Genomic DNA, 14,683 nt, shown 5'->3' on the forward strand with positions numbered 1-14,683 from the left:
GCTCAGGTTCGGAGGCCAAGATGATGTCAGGCAGAGTCCGGAACCAACGGAGCGAGAAGACGGGTCACCACAGGGATCGGAGATGGTATGAACTTGACGGGATGGCAGACCGTCACCGTTCGGGGTTCGGGTATCGTCAGAACCGGTTGGTGAGGCAGGAGCAGCTCTAGGAGAGAGATAGGTAAGTATACCACAAGACACAAGGAGACCTGACTCCTAGCTTAGCAAAACACGAAGAACAGGCCCCGCCCACTTGGAAAGGATCCCCCTATATACCCTGTACCTGATTCTTCAATATCCTGTTGGAGGACACTAGCCCTTTAAGAGAAGGTCAATGACCGCGCGCGCGCCCTAATGCGCATGGGCGAGGCCCGGGTGCCAGAAGCCAGAGCAGGGAGCGGTGAACAGGAGGCAGGAGAGCCGGGCTGGAGCAGAGCTGCCGACGGGCGCCGGGAGCGGGGACCGGGCCGCCTGGGGACCGCAGGTGATGGGGCCTGGAGGCTGTGGAGCGGGGGACGCCTGGCAGAGGAGCCGGGGAGCGAGGCAGGGGAGCCGGGGAGCGAGGCAGGGGAGCCGGGGAGCGTGGCAGGGGAGCCGGGGAGCGTGGCAGGGGAGCCGGAGAGCATGGCAGGGGACCCGGGGAGCATGACAAAATCCTTCAGGAACATTTTTTGGTCCTTTGTTTCCTGCTGCGCAGCATGCATCGGTGTGTGTGACACCGTTACAATGACATCGTTAGCGACTTAGAACCCAACCCATAGGCGTGCTATAGCATTCTTTTTCCCGCCCCCTTACCTCCGATTGGTGGTCGCTGTTGCGTTCTGATTGAGTGGCTTTCACTGAAAAGAAGACAAATTTAGCGCTTCCGTCCTTTGTTTCAAAGCTACCTTGTTCCTGAGTGTGCTGGTTTGCGGATCATTAGAGAGTTCTCCAGTCTGCAATACTATAAAGCCTATACTGTAAGCATCATTTGATGGAAGCTGTATTGATTCTGTATAGATAAACCAGTATGGAGTCGCCGCAGAGAACTCTACAAAGATCCGCTAAGCAACAGAAGCTCAGGAACAAAGGATATACAAGCGCAACTTTTGCCAATCTTTCCAAGCTCGGGGTCGCCAATAAGAATGCACTAGCGATCACCAGTCGGAGCTGAGGGGGGCGTGTAAAAAGGACACCTAGGTGGCTTCAGCGCCAAACACCACGCCCCTAACAGGTGTGAGTCGTCAAATAGCTGCTGTGTGACACGTCCCCAATGATCAGCGAGGTCGTTATGCAGGTCTGTATCGCTGCTGCGTTGTTGGCCAGATCTGCCTGTTTGACAGCTCACCAGCGACTGTTTAGAGACTTTCCAGCGATCCTGGCCAGGTCGGGATCGCTGGTGAGATCTCTAGAAAGTCTCAGTGTGTAAAGGGGTCTTATCAGTTTAAATTCCCAAATTTTCTATCTCTGTCGTCTTTAAAATTACCTTTCAGTATTGATACTTTTAAATCTGGTATACTGTCCACCAGAAGAACTTCAGAAGTGATCTTCCAACTCATCTGCATTTCTAACAAAAACCTTAATGTGATTTCCTTGGCTTATCTTTAGGAGGCATCATCTTTCCCATGTCCTGTTGTAACATTCATTTAAATGTTATTTTGTCTCAGTAATTAATTTGTAATTTTGCCTGAAGAAGGAGCCTTGGTGTTCTGAAAGCTGCTAATATAATTTTTCTGGTTAGCCTATAAAGGTATCACTCCTAAAATACTATTGTCATTCTTGGGACATAGTATTTCAATTGATTTTTCTGGCTAATACGGTACCACAATATTACCTTGTATTGCAGATTCTTACCTCCATGAAAGTTTTGTAAGGTTTGGACATGTCCAATGTAAGAGCATTTCCAATGATCGGTAAAGGTTTTGGTCCGGGTGGAAAATTTTTGTAATTTCCTTTGTTCTGCTTCATAAAAGCATTTGCTAAAAATAAGATGACAACGATGGAGAGGAGAACTGTGACCAGATCCATGATGAACGCAAGTTCTGTAAAATGTAGGAAAAGAAGAGAGGACATGGGTGATACTTCTGTACAGATATTTATAGAACAACTGTCCTTCAAATAATTTTGAACAATCTAAAAGTATCCCTTTAAATTTCTACATTTTGTTATTAATTGTTATTGTTTATTCATTGCTATGATTCAATAAAAAAAAATAAAGCAACAACGCATGCAAGGAGTTTGTGTGTTCTCCCCGTGTTTGTGTGGGTTTCTCCCAGGTTCTCCGGTTTCCTCCCACACTGCAAAAACATACTGATAGGGAATGTAGATTGTCAGCCCCAATCAACAATTTTTATATAGATACTGACTGCTCTAAAAATCAGTATTAATCTAATTAATACATACATACAATTACATTTTTATATAAAAGTAGATTTGTACTGATAGCTCCTCTTTAAAATTTACAATTTAATATCTCTACAACAGAGAGGAGAAATTAAAGCACCACTCCAGTGGTTGTTTTTTTCTTGCACTGTTGGGGTAGTGCTTTAAATGTAAGTCTCTCGCCCCCTGTTATATGCTCACCTTCTGCCGTAATTTGTTTTCCAGCATTGCTCTGGTTGGTCACCTGCGATTAGTCACCTGCCAGCAGCTCCAGTGTTTCACGAGGTCACAGCTAGTGATAAGGGAGCACTAAAATGCTCGCGTGCTCGGTACTCAAATAAAGCAGGTTGGATACTTGGATGAGCTCAACTTGAATAACGAGTATAATTGAAGTAAATGAAAGATCCTAACAGGAGGACGTGGGGTATAGGAAAATCACTAAATTGGATAGAAATGGCACTCAAATAGAATGGGAACAGCATGAGGAAGACGACTGGATGCATCTCTGGCTCCAAGCTTGCTGCTGGGAAATAAATAATAAAAAAAAATGACATGCCACCCCCCTCCCTATTTTCAATAAACAGCCAAGGTCAACCAGACAGCTGGGGGCTGATATTATCAGACTGGGAAGGTCCATTGTTTTTTAGCTCTTCCCAGCCTTAAAATAGCAGCCCGCAACCTCCTCCTCAGTACTGGAAGGCATGCCTAAGTGGTGGTGCTGCCCGTTTGTCTACCATCTTCATGCCTGGAGACCCTCCCTTCACAAATTCGGACATCACATTTATGGCATGAGTTTAGTAAATTTCATATTTATCCCTTTTATTTTTATGCAGTTGTCTACACTGTATTTGTATTGTTCACCTTTTGTAACATCTTGTATATTTTATAAACACTGCCTATTTTCGGATTAAATATCTAAAATTTAACAGTTTTGTTCCTCCTGCTCTATATACGATTCCAAACCCGAAGAGCCTTTTGCTATCTGGAACGGGTGTCCGAACTACCTGTGGAAAGTTCAGTGGTGGCAGCAAAATTATTTTTGTTTAGAATTATTGGGGTGCTACCAGTAAGGGTACCAAGGTATTTATATATATAGTCCATTAGCGGGAATCGGTGATATATACATTACCCATGCTGGGAGTCCTTCAATATTTGCCATTAGTAGCTCAGCAGCCTCATTTTCTTATTGTTCGGCAGTCCTGAAATTTACCTGCCGACAAGGGGGGGGGGCGCTAGAGTGCAGTGTGATTGTAACAAGTTGGATCTTGCGAGACCCCCCTGGCTGTTCGTGACAAACCTTTTTTCTCCTCAGAATTGGCACATCACATAAAATGCGCCAATTCAGGCACTTTGCCTGGCTCTTCCCAATTGTCCTGGTGCAGGGGTACTTGTGGTAATACCGTTTGTGGTTGATTTAGCTGTGCAATGTCAGCTGGCAACAAGCCCTAGGTTAGTACTGGAGAGGCATCTATCGGAAATCCCCATTACTAACCCAATAATTAAAAAAACACACACACAGGAAAAAATATGTAATTAGAATAAAGACTCACTCACTATACTTGATTCACCAATTTTTTATAAAAAATGTTCCCACAAAGTTCCTCCATCGTAATCCATAATCCCTGAATAGTGCTCTGGCGACTGATTAGCAGTAAAGTACAACTATTCACAGGTACAGGGTAGTGAAGACAACTCTCATCAGAGCCACTGGGTCTCACTGAGCACAGCGTTGAGCAGTTGACTTTGATGAGATTTGTCGTCACTATCTGGTTCCTGTGAATAGCTAAAATTCACTGCTATTCACAGTTGCTAGACATGCATCTGGGGAACGTGGACGATGACAGAGATTTGAGGGAACATTTTTGTTAATAAATTGGTGAACAAGGGAGTGTTGGGGAGTTTTTATTCAAATAAACTATTTTTTCCTGTGTTTTTTTTATTACTGGGTTTGTAATTGGGGTATCTGATAGATGCCTCTCCATTACTAACCCCTGGATTTGATGCCAACTGACATTACAAAGCTGACATCAACCCCAAAAAATATTACTCCAATTGCCAACCTACTAGAGAAATTGGAAAGAGCGAAGAAAAGATACAGAATTACCAGAAAAAAGAGGAAGGGCACCACCTAGTGGGATCTCCTGTATACTAAACACGTACTGAAAAAGGGGAAGAGGAAAGGTATACCAACATGGGATCACCACAAGATTATATAAAGAATAAATATTTTATTGATGCACGCAGAAACAAGAAGCCACATGTCTCCACACTTGGAGTATGGGCACACAATAACACAATAGAAACACTTAAAAAGGCAAAGGCATGGACACCATACACGCCAGGAAAGATGACATATAAACAATACAATGTCAATACAATAAAGGTACTCTATGGAATATTGCACAAAGCCCGGTCCCAAGATCGGTCTATTTATAATGGTGGTAAACCAGAGACTGTATGATATGATATACAAAATGAATGGGATGCAGAGTTGAAAAATCGCTGTGCAGATACAGATATGTCAACACCTGAATATAAAGGATCACACGTGTTGCAATAAGTTACCCCTATATGTGGTGACCACGGAGGTCAATGAGTCATATAGTAGAGACCTAATGGTATACCATATACATAGCTGATCAGGGTAAAGGTAGCACACGGCAGGTACGTATGGAAGTTTAGACTAGATCCGCAGAACATTCGGTATAGTACAAGTGCACCAACAACAAACACCACACACAGTCAATGTCTCCAGTGTAAAGGGATATACACCATACCTATTACCCTTGTAATAAACCTGTTAACGCAGCATGTGCAGTATAAACCAGTATATAGAAAATATAGTGTATGCAAACAAACTTCAGATACACATAGGGGTTTAAAGCCTGCACAATATATCTAGCATGTTACAGGTATGCCAGTGAAGGGCAACACAGTCAGTGTCAATATAGGACCAATAATTGTGAAGAGAATATACCTCATGCAACAATTATCCCCAGCAAGTAAGAGATATAAGCCAAGCCTGTGAGAATAGGGCCCAGGCCACTGGGGCCATATAAGGCGGCCAAGGCAGGGATTTAAAGATTTAGGCTAGAGATAGTGCAAAAGTGGGACCTACTCACTACCCCAAAAATATAATAGTAGCCATAAAGGAGGAGTAGATAGGGAGAGTACCAGCTGAGTTCCTGGCGTGGAACCCCACGCGTATCGCCACGTGTACAGTGGCTTCCTCAGGGGAAAGAAAGGCTTTATTGTATTGACATTGTATTGTTTATATGTCATCTTTCCTGGCGTGTATGGTGTCCATGCCTTTGGCTTTTTAAGTGTTTTTATTGTGTTATTGTGTGCCCATACTCCAAGTGTGGAGACATGTGGCTTCTTGTTTCTGCGTGCATCAATAAAATATTTATTCTTTATATAATCTTGTGGTGATCCCATGTTGGTATACCTTTCCTCTTCCCCTTTTTTGAAAAGATACAGAATTGGCGCATCTAATGTGATGTGCCAATTCTGCAGCAGCTGAGGGCTGCTATTTTTTATGCTGGGAAGGGCAAAGTAACCACGGGCCTTCAAAGCTTGATATACCAGCCCCCAGCTGTCTGTTTTACCTTGGCTGCTTATCAAAAATAAATGAAACCACATGTCGCTTTTTAAATTATTTTTTATTATTTTATACAAGGCTAAAAATACCCTTTAGTGCCACATGAAAGGCACTAAAGGGTGCAAGTGTACACACCCTGCTCCAATCTAAAGGTACTGTCACACATAACGAGATCGCTAGCGAGATCGCAGATGAGTCACCATTTTGGTGACGCAGTAGTGATCCTGTTAGCAATCTCATTATGTCTGACACCTATCAGCGATCAGGCCCCTGCTGTGAGATTGCTAGTCGTTGCCGAATGGTCCAGGTCATTTTCTTCAAAGGCGATGTCCTGCTGGGCAGGACACATCTCTGTGTTTGACACTGTGTGACAGGGTCACAGTGACTGCTGAGATCGTTATACAGGTCGCTACTGTGACCTGTATTGTTCCTGCATCGCTGGTAAGATCTGACTGTGTGACATCTCACCTGCAACCTCCCAGCGACTTACCTGCAATCCCTATCAGGTCCATTCGTTTTCGGGATCGCTGGTAAGTCGTTGTGTGTGACTGGGCCTTAAGACCTACCTTCTGGATCAGCTTTCCCTGAACTGCTTCTAGAGGACAGTGTGCCGAGCATCTACTTTTGGTTCTCATATAAGACCCGATAATGAGATGCCGCTGGCCAATCACAGCAATGCCAGTAGCCCACAAGGCTGCAGCATTACCCTGTATGGCAAATGTTTGCATGTTGGTTGGCTTTCTAACAGCTGCAAAACATGCGGAATGAGGACTCAAGTATGGAGCTTGAGCACCGCCGATAATCGGCCGAGTGATGATCTTGCCTGAGCTCCCCAACGCTCAATTGACCATCGAGCAGTGACAAGGAGGCACCCACATCAATAGTCAAAACTTAATACATTTCTATGAGAGCCTCGTTCTTGCCTCATTCTGGCTCTCATAGATTTGTATTGAGACCTTGTAACGTAACTTCTGACTTTTGGTCAGTCAGATATTATGAGCACAAGATGGTGCCTCGAAGCTTAAAAGCGATCAAGCCTCCAGAAGGTGAGTATATGGCAGGGAGCAGGGGACCTACATTTACTGTGCCACTCCGGCTCTAAAAAAAAAATTACTGGAGCGGTGCTTTAAAATATACTAGCGTTGTTTTACTCAGCTCTGCAACCACTATTCCATTATATGACTAGTTAATATTCTCAAACTAATGAAAGGTACTAATGTAGTACCACTTATAGAGAACAGAACTGGTGCAGTGGTCTGATGCCATCTATAATGGCATAATCCTTGCCAAACCCAATGACTGACTACATTAGTCATATGCTTATATAAACCGGAGAACAAAAGAGTATAGTTTGCAAAAAAATATGTACAAAAAGTAATGATTTTTATTAGAATATCAGGATTACACAAAACAAAGGAAAAAATGCGTCCAACAGAGAGGGGGATTGAGAATGGGAAGAAAAACGCCACCAATCAGGAGAATATGTAACACAGACCCCAATCGCTGTTGGTAAATCTGATAAAGTGCTAGTACATTAAATATAACTATATTGGTGTATTCATACAGTGGGTAAGGAAAGTATTCAGACCCCTTTAAATTTTTCACTCTGTTTCATTGTAGCCATTTGGTAAATTCAAAAAAGTTCTTATTTTTTTTCTCATTAATGTACACTCTGCACCCCATCCATCCTGACAGAAAAAAACCCCAGAAATGTAGAAATTTTTGCAAATTTTTTAAAGAAGGAAAACTGAAACATGACATGGTCATACTGTAAGTATTCAGACCCTTTGCTCAGTATTGAGTAGACGCACCCTTTTGAGCTAGTACAGTCGTGAGTCTTCTTGGGATCCTGGATTTGGGGATCCTCTGCCATTCTTCCTTGCAGATCCTCTCCAGTGCCGTCAGGTTGGATGGTGAACATTGGTGGACGCCATTTTCAGGTCACTCCAGAGATGATCCATTGAGTTTAGGTCAGGGCTCTGGCTGGGCCGGTCAAGAATGGTCACAAGGTTGTCCTGAAGCCACTCCTTTGTTATTTTAGCTGTGTGCTTAGGGTCATTGTCTTGTTGGAAGGCGAACGTTCGGCCAAGTCTGAGGTCAAGATCACTCTTTGAGAGGTTTTCTTCCAGGATATTTCTGTACTTGGTCGCATTCATCTTTCCTTAAATTGCAACCAGTCGTCCTGTCCCTGCAGCTGAAAAACACCCCCATAGCATGATGCTGCCACCACCATGTTTCACTGTTGGGATTGTATTGGACAGGTGATGAGCAGTGCCTGGTTTTCTTCACACATACCGCTTAGAATTATCACCAAAAAAGTTCTATCTTCGTCTCATCAGACCAGAGAATCTTATTTCTCATAGTCTGGTTGTCCTTTATGTATTTTTTTGCAAACTGTATGCAGACTTTCATATGTCTTGCCCTGAGGAGAGGCTTCGGTAGGCCCAGTCTGCCATAAAGGCCCGACTGGTGTAGACTGCAGTGATAGTTGACTTTGTGGAACTTTCTCCCATCCCCCTACTGCATCTCTGGAGCTCAGCCACAGTTATTTTGGAGTTCTTGTTTACCTCTCACCAAGGCTCTTCTCCCACGATTGCTCAGTTTGGCTGGACGGCCAGGTCTAGGAAGAGTTTTGGTGATCCCAAACTTCCTCCATTTAAGGATTATGGAGGACACTATGCTCTTTGGAACCTTGAGTACTGCAGAAATTATTTTGTAACCTTGGCCAGATCTGTGCCTTGCTACAATTTTGTCTCTGAGCTCCTTGAGCAGTTCCTTTGACCTCATGATTCTCATTTGGTCTGACATGCACTGTGAGCTGTGGGGTCTTATATAGACAGGTGTGCGCATTTCCAAATCAAGTCCTATCAATTTAATTAAACACAGCTGGACTCCAATGAAGGAGTAGAACCATCTCAAGGAGGATCATAAGGAAATGGACAGCATGTGACTTAAATATGAGTGTCTGAGCAAATGGTCTGAATACTTATGACCATGTGATATTTCAGTTTTTCTTCTTTAAAAAAATTGCAAAAGTTTCTACATTTTTGTTTTTTTCTGTCAAGATGGGGTGCAGAGTGTACATTAATGAGTAAAATCCCAAACTTTTTTGAATTTACCAAATGGCTAAAATAAACAAAGAGTGAAAGATTTAAAGGGGTCTGAATACTTTCCGTACCCACTGTAACAATATGCATATGAATAATATCTACTAATACACAGAAAAAAAGTCTATCATGCAGGCAACCATGACATTTATAGCAAGGAGTACATATAAATCATGATAAAATAGTACCATGAAAAAATCCACAAGTGGCTATAAGTTTACTAAAGTGCACAGTGCATTTAAAAAGTGACAATGCATAAACACAAGGGATTAGCAAACACACTTGTAGTATATAAAGGTCAATAATAGACTGCATCAAGCACTTAAAGATGATGAAAGCAGAGGGGCATGAAAAACTTACAGCTAGCGGTGGTAGTACAACCGTGAGGGGGAGGAACCGCGACATACGTTTCGCAGGTGAGTCTTATTGCTTCATCAAGGGGGAAGGAGAAGGATCCTGTAAGTTTTTCATGCCCCTCTGTCTGCTCATACCATCTTTAAGTACTTGATGGAGTCTATTATTGTCCTTAATATGCTGCAATGTTCTAAATTATTACTTTTTATACAGATTTTTTGCATCCTATACTCCTTTCTCCAGTTTTATAAGCAATATGGAATGGGAATTCCACATTTTTATGGTCCAACTGATATGTCATATTACACTATGCATTTATGGGATTTTGTCTGTCCCATCAGTCATATCCTGTTGTTGTGCTAGAGTTAATATTTTCCCCTTTAAGAAAATAAATAAGTTGAAACTAGGTGGGGGGGTGACTTGCACCACATATGTGGTGCCCTGGACAAGCCAGATCATCACAGAACAACACCAACACACCCCACACCCCGGTTAGGCACACCAAAGCCAAACAAAAAACCTTGTTGCCTCCCTCCAGGGGCTGATGTCCACACCAGGGGGTTGGCCAGGCGGTTGGTCCCGCCCACCGAGGAGTTCACAGTCCTGAAGGCGGGAAAAGGAGGCAGTTAGAGACGAGTGTTGGAGTTGAGTGGAGGAGGAGGTAAAGTGGTAGAGGAGCAGTCTGAAGTCGGTCCGGGTGTGTGGCCCGGACGGTACAGCAAGGTTGGCAGATGGTGGTGACCGTCTGCAGGAGAGGCCGATTGGAGTGAGCCGTAAGGACCGTGGACGGGCAGTGGCCCAGCGGTACCGGACCGGTGAACAAAGAGAAGCCAGCACTATCCGGCAGGGCTTACGAACCCCGACAAGGCTAGGAGTCGCCGTTAGCGAGGGAACCTCCTGGGTTTCCCAGCAGTCAAGTCCCGATAGAAGGCGACAGCTCAACCGTGAAGGGAAACACAGTCACCGTCAAGGCTAAAGTTACCAGGGCCAGAGCCTGCAGGCAAAAGGGGCTCCTTCAGCACCCATCCAAGCTGGGGAGCGGGTTACCGGTGGGAACCCATTGGAACCGTACACACTACACAGGTGCAGGGAAAGGCAGTCACCATCAACCTGCCGGGAGGAGAAACACAGCAGCCGTCTGTGGAACCCGTCCATCCAGCCGTTGTTTTACCGGAGACTTTGTGTTCATCATTGGCTGAGTGAGTACTGCGACCTTGCACCTCACCAGGCCCCGTAACCCGCCTGCCATCCCTAACCCTCTCCGGGTCCCGGGACAACCAACCCCCTACCCACGGAGGGGAGAACCAACATCCAAGCTGCTCCCTGTCATCGCTCCCGGGATCCCCGTCCAGTGCAGCGGTGGTGTCACAACCTCACCACAACCGTGGGTGGCGTCACGGACAATATCAAAACCCCCGCAATCAACCCCCTCACTCACGGGCGAGGAGCGCCGCTCGAGGCCCCGGGATCCGGCCCGCCGCTCGAGCCACCACCGAGCAGCGAGCAAGCAGGCCACAGCAGAGCCGGACCCAAGCAGTGGGCGAGCGCAGCGCGCCCTCCTCCCGCCCGCGACACATACACCAGTATCAAAAAGAACTGTCCAAAATGGGGATTTAGTTGACAACAAACATACAGTACCTATTTAGCCACATTCATGATTTGTAACTTAAAAAAGAAAAAAAGAATTGCAAAAAAGGTTTTGGTTGGTGGCCAAAAATTAATTTTTAGAATTTTTCTGTCTAATCTCTGGCACATATTACTAAAAAAAAAGTATAACATTTTGACTATTATTAGACAAAGAAAAACAAAGAAGGTCTGGAAAACGGATCTGATATTGGGAAATAAAAATCAAAAACACAATAAAATGTCTTACTTTCTGCAGCCCAGCATCCCGTAGATCTAATCCCTCACGGCGGTCTCCGGTCTTCTCTTCTCAAGCGAAGAATTTGCTATTTTTATGCTCTTGGATAATAATTAAACCAGTTAGTAATAACACAAGATACGAACCCAGTAGAAAACCTGCTTCACCCCTCAATAAACTCTGGGGAACTGTCAATGACATGAGCCAGCGATTACAGACATATTTCACTCTATTACATAATAATTATCACAAAGTCTAGTTTTAAAGGAAACAGTTTCCCATGTAGCAAAGCTTAACTAAAGTATATTTAAAGAAAATATGAATAAAGAAACCCAGAAAAAATAAAGTTATTGGTTGTCATAATAAAATATATAATTTTTATTGATAATTTATTAAAATCAGAGTTTAAAATACAGCAACAGTGTTAAATAAAGGAACATGGATCATACACCCGCACCATCATTTTTGATAAGGTATTTATATATATAGATAAGAGTCAATTATTACACTGCAAACAATTTCATAAACAATCAATAAGGTGCAAATTAGTATATAAAGTGTAGAATGCATATTATAATTGCACTATTGCATGTGAAATGATTTGTTGTACGTTTAGTGACTATTGAACTGTGCCCAGGATATAACTGCAATCTCACCACACACAGGGGGAGCCAATAACTACATGATGACAATTAAACATAATGTATATATTACTGCTGATGATTAGAGATGAGCAAACCTTCAAAGTTTCGTTCGCCGAGCCTTACCAGACTAAAGGCCACTTTACACGCAGCGACATCGCTAGCGATGTCTCTGCCAATCACACCCGCCCCCATTGTTTGTGCGTCACGGGCAAATCGCTGCCCGTGGCGCACAATATCAATAGTACCCGTTACACATACTTACCTTCCTAGCGACGTCGCTGTGGGCGTTGAACAACCTCTTTTTTAAGGGGGAGGTCCATGCGCCGTCACAGCGATGTCACACAGCGGCCCGCCAATAGAAGCGGAGAAGTGGAGACCAGCCGCATGAACGACACGTCCACCTCGTTCCTGGCGGACGCAGGAAGGCTGCTGTTCATCGTTCCCGGGGTGTCACACTTAGCGATGTGTGCTGCCTCAGGAATGAACAACAACCTGCGTCCAACAAGAGCAATGATATTTAGGAAATGAACGACGTGTTAACGATCAACAATTAGGTGAGTATTTGCGATCGTTAGCGGATGTTTGTAGGTGTCACATGCAACGACGTCACTAACGATGCCGGATGTGCGTCACGAATTCCGTGACCCCAACGACATATCATTAGCGATGACGTTGCGTGCAAAGCCCCCTTTACACTATATTCACTGAACTGAACTCCGAACCTTTTCGAACACCAATGCATTCAATGGGAGGCCAAATGAAAAGCAGAGAAAACCCCTTTGGCCAGAGTCACACTTATAAGAGACTCGTGCAAGTCTTGCATCAGATCACCCGACATGGCCTGCAGCTCTCCGGACAGGAGCATCTCAGCTGCAAAGAAATACATGCAGCTGACCCGCTCCTGTCAGGAGAGTGTGTGGCCACGCCTGGTGATGAGATGTGAGACTCGCGTGAGTCTCTTGCAAGTGTGACTCTAGCCTTTAGGCTATATGCGCACGCTGCGGATTTACCACGGATTTTCAGCGGATTTCATGCAGAATATGTGTGTAACATTTCTGCAGTCATTCCCCAGCAAAACCTATGGATATAAAAATATACTGTGTGCACACTGCATTTATTTATACCTGCGGATTTATCCAAGGATTTTCCGCTGCGGAATTAATGAGCATGTCACTTCTTATCTGCAGATCCCTGCAGTTTTTGTCATAGATAATGTTAAAATTCGGCAGGGAACAACCTGGGGAAAATCCGCACCAAAAATGCCCCAAACTGAAGCAGGTTTTGTGACAAATCTGTACTCAAAAACTTATAAAAAAAACAGATAAAAAAGCAACATGTGCACACAGCTTAATACTCTGACAACTTTATTCCCAGCAGTGACTTGTTAGTTAGAAACCCTTGCTGTTCCCACTCCAATGGAGCACTGTGTCTTCTGGAAAAATGATCTAGTTTCCCATTGAGTTCCATTGTACTGATTACTCAAGTCAAACCCGTCCGAGCTTCCAACCTGCTCGATTTAAGTACCGACTACTTGAGAATTTCAGTGCTTGCTCATCACTAGCTAGCACTGTTGCTTTGCAGCGCTGGGGTCTTAGGTTCAAATCCAACCAAGAACAACATCTGTAATGAGTTTGTATGTTCTCTCTGTGTTTGCGCGAATTTCCTCCCACACTCCAAAAACATCCTGATAGGGAATTTAGGTTGTGAGTCCCAGTGAGGACAGTGATGATAATCTCTGCAAAACGCTGGTGAATATGTTGGTGCTATATAAGCAAGTATAAAAATAGCAGCAAAAAGAGGAAAATATCCTCCAAAAATTAAGAATTACTTACAGCAAGATGGGCTGCAGTGTGTTCATCTCCCAGGCCAAAAACTAGTACTCTAGCAGGATACAGCTAAACCCCCACTAAGTGGAGGCATCACGGGTGCAGGAGGAGCAAATCACACACACACCTTCATGGAATGGAGGGGGCGATTGCTGGATGATAAAACTGCACACTAGTGGCTTGCATGGAGCGCTGTTCACATATGCAGATAACACAGTCACAAACCTGCAGCCTATTAGGTGACGCCCATACTATTAGATCAGGCGGGCTGCCAAGCCGTACCCCAACTGTGTATCATGCACGGACAGACACTCTACAATGCAAGGCCCAACAGAAAGGGGCCTGGCTGTATCCTGTCCAAAAAAATATGTGTGCAGTTCTATCATCTAGCAATTACCCCCCTCCATTCCATGGAGGTGTGTGTGTGTGTGATTTGTTCCTCCTGCACCTGTGATGCTTCTACTTTAGTGGGGGTTTAGCTGAATCCTGCTAGAATACTAGTTTTTGACCTGGGCGATGTACACACTGCAGCCCATCTTGCTGTAAGTAATGCTATATAAGCAAGGCATAATAATAAAAACAGAGATTATGCTGCTGGTTCTAGCAAGTGTTTAAAGGGAACCAATCATCATGGTTTTCATATATAACCTAAGCCAGTGCTATACTGGCACTATCATGCTGATTCTATACATACCTGCAGTGGTCAGCTCAGATATTTAGGTTTTGAAACACAAGAAAATAAATTTTATAAAATCGGCAGCTTCTTGAGTGACAGCAGCTGAGTATCAGATAATATCTGGGGGGGTATTCATAGTTATCCCCTCCCCCTGTTAGAATTAGCATAAGTATTATACAAATGATTCTCTCTTTTACTAACAAGACCTGTGTGAGGTCATACCCATGTGACCAGAATCAGCGGGGCCTCAGCC

General features: G+C 44.0%; 1 protein-coding gene across 1 annotated transcript in view; it reads right to left on the reverse strand.

Moving 5' to 3' along the window:
* LOC142297015 (cytochrome P450 2C14-like) overlaps nucleotides 1-11,353 on the reverse strand; it is a 59,180-nt gene extending 47,827 nt beyond the window's left edge. The window contains exons 1-2 of the mRNA XM_075341223.1: nucleotides 11,297-11,353; nucleotides 1,834-2,021 (exon numbers count right to left, since the gene is read on the reverse strand). Coding sequence (XP_075197338.1) covers nucleotides 1,834-2,007 — 174 coding nt within the window. The 5' untranslated portion in view covers nucleotides 2,008-2,021; nucleotides 11,297-11,353. The remainder of the gene's footprint in view (nucleotides 1-1,833; nucleotides 2,022-11,296) is intronic.
* Between the last annotated feature and the right edge of the window lie 3,330 nt (nucleotides 11,354-14,683).

Source organism: Anomaloglossus baeobatrachus, chromosome 3 (assembly GCF_048569485.1).
Source record: "Anomaloglossus baeobatrachus isolate aAnoBae1 chromosome 3, aAnoBae1.hap1, whole genome shotgun sequence".
Lineage (NCBI taxonomy): Eukaryota > Metazoa > Chordata > Amphibia > Anura > Aromobatidae > Anomaloglossus > Anomaloglossus baeobatrachus.